This window comes from Engraulis encrasicolus, chromosome 8 (genome assembly GCF_034702125.1).
Source record: "Engraulis encrasicolus isolate BLACKSEA-1 chromosome 8, IST_EnEncr_1.0, whole genome shotgun sequence".
NCBI lineage: Eukaryota > Metazoa > Chordata > Actinopteri > Clupeiformes > Engraulidae > Engraulis > Engraulis encrasicolus.
In genome coordinates, this window is record NC_085864.1 from 53,209,581 (window position 1) to 53,214,580 (window position 5,000).

The window sequence follows — 5,000 nt, forward strand, 5'->3', positions numbered from 1 at the left end:
GAGTATTTTGATTGCAACTTTGCATTCGAGCCTAAGGCTAGTTATTTTATTTCTTTTGTGCATCTTTATTTTGGTTACTCGTGACCTGTGTTTTTTTGTGTATATTTTTGTAAATAGTGTATAGTTATATTTTTCAACATTTTGGTTTATTTTGGTTTTGTTTTTGGCCTATGGCTCACCTGTGGTTTTGCAAATAAAAAAAAGAAAAAAGGCATCTCCTGCGTCCTGCCGTATCTGTGTGCCTATCCGTAAGACCCTCGGCACTCTACTTCTTAACAGATGCAGATGGTAAAATAGGTGTGCAAAACTCTCCACGCTAAATTCCGACGAACGACAGTCGAGCGGAGAATAGAATGCAGGTGGTTTATTAGGGCATGGCAAATTTCATTACGCGTCTCACAAACTTTCGTTAATTTTTTTTTTTTACAAAACGTAGCCTAAATCAACTGGATTATACCAGCAGGATTTTCTTATCAAGTGGGACTTTATAAACTTTAACTTAACTTTATAAAGTGTCAGGAAGCGGCATATTATTAGCAAGTGGAGTATTAGTCTATGAACAAAATTCAAAACACACCGCACACTGCTTACTTTTCTTACGCGAACAACGTGTTTCGCCCAGTGCATCATCAGATTCGCTCCGAAGAATAAAGTAAGGAAAGTAAGCAGTGTTGCGGTGTCTTTTGAATTTTGTTCATAGATTCCCCTTCTCCTGCCTCACACCTGCACCTGCATCACTGAGGGCTTGTGCACAAGGACTCTCTTGAACTTGGAATGTTAGTCTTTTAAGACTGTCATGACTGACAGTATGTTTTTACATGTTTGTGCATCACTGCTTGCTTTTTATCTTCTTCTCTTTTTATTTCCTGTCTATTTTTATGAAATCCTACATGTTCCATTGGGCCTAGAGCCTGTAATGAAGTTTATATATTATAATCAAGTGGGGCTTAATCCACAGGGCTGCAGGGCAGGGCAGTCAGGGCCAAGGGCAGGACTGAGGGCTGCTGCAGGGCAGAGTGTGTGTGTGTGTGTGTGTGTGTGTGTGTGTGTGTGTGTGTGTGTGTGTGTGTGTGTGTGTGTGTGTGTGTGTGTGTGTGTGTGTGTGTGTGCATGTGTGTGTGTGTGTGTACTTGCGTGCGTGCATGCAGGCCCACGTGTGTGCATGGGTGCGTGTGTATGTGCACGAATGTGTGTGTGTGTGTATAGGGTTGTGTGATGACCCAAGACAAAAGTCTTCAGGGCAGTGTGTGTGTGTGTGTGTGTGTGTGTATGTGTGTCTATGTGCATGTGTGTGTGCATTTGCGTGCATGTGTGTTTATGTGTGTGTGTGTGTGTTTGTGTGTCTGTATGTGTGTGCGCGTGTGTGTGTGTGTGTGTGTGTGTGTGTGTGTGTGTGTGTGTATGGAGGGCAGCTTCAGGGCAGTCTAGGCCTTTAAATGTCACCAGAGGCAGCCAGCCTGTTCACAGCTCAGGGGGGACACACACACGGACAAATGGCACTGCACGGATGGGTATGAGGGTGTGTGTGTGTGTGTGACGCTGTGTGTGTGTGTGTGTGTGTGTGTGTGTGTGTGTGTGTGTGTGTGTGTGGAGAGAAAGAGAGAGAGAGAGAGAGAGAGAGTGAGAGAGAGAGTGCGAGCGCGTGTGTGTGTGTGTGTGTGATGCTGTGTGTGTGTGGCACTGCAGGGATGGACCACTGCACTCGAGAAGCTGAAATAGTTGGATTATGCGTATTGGGCAAGATCGCTGGCCGTGGTGCTGAAGTACTGCCATGGCATAGAAATGTACGCATGATAAACATTCTTGAGCTCTGGAGCACAGGGCGCCACTGGGAGCTTGGGTAGTATCTGCACCCGCAGATATGTGCGAGTTCTGAGCAGACACCCCTCGGCCGATGATGGTCAGAGAGCAACGGAGCAAGGTTAACTGCAGAGGAAGCTAGGGCAGGACGCCTGCTGAATTGATCGAACAGAGGCAGCGGAAGGGAGGCGAATAGGGAGGTGGTGGGTGCGAGTGAGAAAGCGAATTCTTATTGGAGACAGATGAGCAGAGAACAAATAGTTAAGGTAGGTGTTCCAGACTTTGGTGCAATGAAATTCCACAGAATGAGGCCTGAACGGAGAATGAGAAGCAGGTGGATAAATAGGTGTGCCTATTTTTCGTGCTGAAGTCCGACGAATTCTAGTTAAGCAAAAAATAGAGTGCAGGTGGTTACAGTGTTGCCAAAAAAATCAGCCAAAGTCGCTATTGGCTTGCTGAAAAGTCGCCAGAAGTCACTAGATGACGTATGACATCACAGCGTCACGCACGACACGCTGGTCCCTAGAAAACGTGCCCACATGCCTTTGTTCACAGTACAAACTGTTTGGAGATCAGAACTAATCTGCAGCCCTGCGTTAACCATGGGGAACGCTTCTGATGGCGGTGCAGAGTTACAATTATGCTGAAGAACAATGATTTTGTCATTAAAAATGCATGTTTTAAAGGGACACTGTGCAGGAAATGGTCAAAAAAGGTACTGCGACTATGCTGCTCATTGAAACTGGGCTGCCTATTGCCAAATTTGATCTTTACTTGAAAGTTTACTAAGTAATAAACAAATATATTCTACTATGGTCCAAGTAGAGTAATGTTTGCAGCTAAAAATGCCTATTTTTGGAAATTCAAAATGGCGGACCATGGAGAAGATGCCCCTTTTCATGTATGAAAAGTGCAATTTTTCCAGTCATAATGAATACTTGGAAATTGATGGTGGTGGTAAGTATTCATGAAAAAGGCAACATTAGTGAATGGGCAGCATGAATTCTGGAAATAAACAACTAAAAATCTCACACAGTGTCCCTTTAAAAAAACATGCATTACAACTTGACATCTAACCTCTCTCCCTTTTTTTCTGTCCGTGTCTCTGATGTATCTTTGCAGGCGCAGTAGCAGCTGACTGAGGCCGAGGAGCTGAAACAGAACATTTCAGGGGCTCCGTCCTCCGGAGTGAAGTTCTTCGCCTCAACTGAAGAGAGAGTGTGAACTGCCTGGAGGATGTGACGAGTGTAATCCATCGCCTCTACTGAAGAAAGTGTGTGTGTTGTCTCCACAGAAGAGTGTGTGTGTCTGTGTGTGTGCGCGCATCGCCGTCTGCACCCTGGCGGTGTCGGGTGTGTGAAGAGTGTGTGTGTGTGCGTGTGTGTGTGTGTGGTCTGCGCTACCCTGGCGGAGGTGTCGGGAGTGTGGGGTGCCCCCTGCAGGATGGCCAGCATGCCGTTCGTCAGCGAGGGGAAGTGTGTGAGCGTGGAGTGGGACTTCCTCCAGGGACTACTGGCCAAGCCACCCACGCTACCATGGTGAGTATAGAGTACACAGACACACGTACAGTCAGACACACACACACACAACACACACACACACACCTTCACATCTACAGTATACACAATATTATATTAGACTTCCTGCAGGGAATACTGGCCAAGCCGCCCACGCTACCATGGTGAGTATAGAGTACACACGCATAAACACACACACACACACATACACCCACACACACACACACACACACACACACACACACACACACACACACACACACACACACACACACACACACACACACACACACACACACATCTTCACATCTACCATGGTGAGTACACACACACAGGGTCAGCTCTATGCCCTTTGGTCCCACATTGCTAAGACTTTTGTGTTTTTTCAAAATTAGGCCCAATGGTCCCACAGCCCATTGGTCCCACATCACTACGATTTTTTTAAATTTATTTGTAGGTCCGTTGGTCCCACAGCCCATTGGTCCCACAGCCCATTGAAGTGTTTGTGATGTGGGACCAATGGACTGTGGGACCAATGGGCTGTGGGACCAATGGGCCTAAAAAATGACAAAAAGTCTTAGTGACGTGGGACCAATGGGCTGTGGGACCAATGGGTTGTGGGACCAGTGGGCCGTGGGCACATAGGTACGCTCCCCACACACACCCTTCACATCTGCAGTATACACAATATTATATCCCCAGGGACTACTGGCCAAGCCGCCCACGCTACCATGATGAGTAGTATACACACACACGCGTACAGTCATAAAGACATACACACACACACCCTTCACATCTTCAGTTTACACACTGTCATATTATGCCCTGACCAGACCAAGAGCAAACTACGCTGCCTGGTAGCGTAGGTAGCAGAAGAAGTTTCACCTTGAATTCGCTGTATTTGCTCCAGACGGAGTATTGACATGTTTGATTCAGCTAATCACATAACGGTTCTGGCTTGACAGCCTGGGACATTTGGAGATATGAACGTTCTGATTGGTTTTCGCCGAACAGCGTCAGAGTTTAATCTTCAATTATTTTATACTACATTGAGCGACATATGCCGTGTCCAGATCAAGAGCGAACGGAGCTGCCTGGTAGCGTGGGTAGCAGAAGAAGTTTCGCCTTGAATTAACTGTATTCGCTTCAGACGCAGCATTCACATATTTGATTTAGCTAATCACAGAACGGCTCTCGGAGATATGAACGTTCCAATTGGTTTTCGCCGAATCACGTCATAACTCATTACCATAAGATTTAATCGTTAAAATTCACTTTGGTCGCTCAGTTCGCTTCGCTCCTGGCGAATTCGCTTTGGTAGCGCTGGTCGCGTGTCCTCCATAGAGAAATAATGACTTTCGTTGCATCGTATCAAAAATTCTGAATCAAACAAAGATATCGCAAACCACGCCCACTCAATGAAAAAGCGTGTGCTCAAGTTGGGTCTCCTAAGGGGGCGTTGTCCCCTACTTCTTCTTCTCTTTTTGAGGTGTTTGCGCAAGACGTGCGCTACTGCCATCTGCAGCGCTAAGGGGACTCCATTTATTCTCAACCTTAGGACTCCGAAGGTCTCCTAACCAAAGGTCTCTTAACCGAAGGTCTCCTAACCGAAGGTCTCCTAAAGGGGCGTTCACCCGACAGTGGATACCGGAAAGGAAACAAAATGACGCTTCTTGGTTACAT

General features: G+C 46.5%; 1 protein-coding gene across 1 annotated transcript in view; it reads left to right on the plus strand.

The window, feature by feature from the left end:
* Positions 1-3,243: 3,243 nt before the first annotated feature.
* Positions 3,244-5,000, plus strand: part of npas1 (neuronal PAS domain protein 1) — a 59,945-nt gene continuing 58,188 nt past the window's right edge. The window contains exon 1 of the mRNA XM_063204710.1: positions 3,244-3,338. Within this exon, the coding sequence (XP_063060780.1) occupies positions 3,244-3,338 (95 nt within the window). The remainder of the gene's footprint in view (positions 3,339-5,000) is intronic.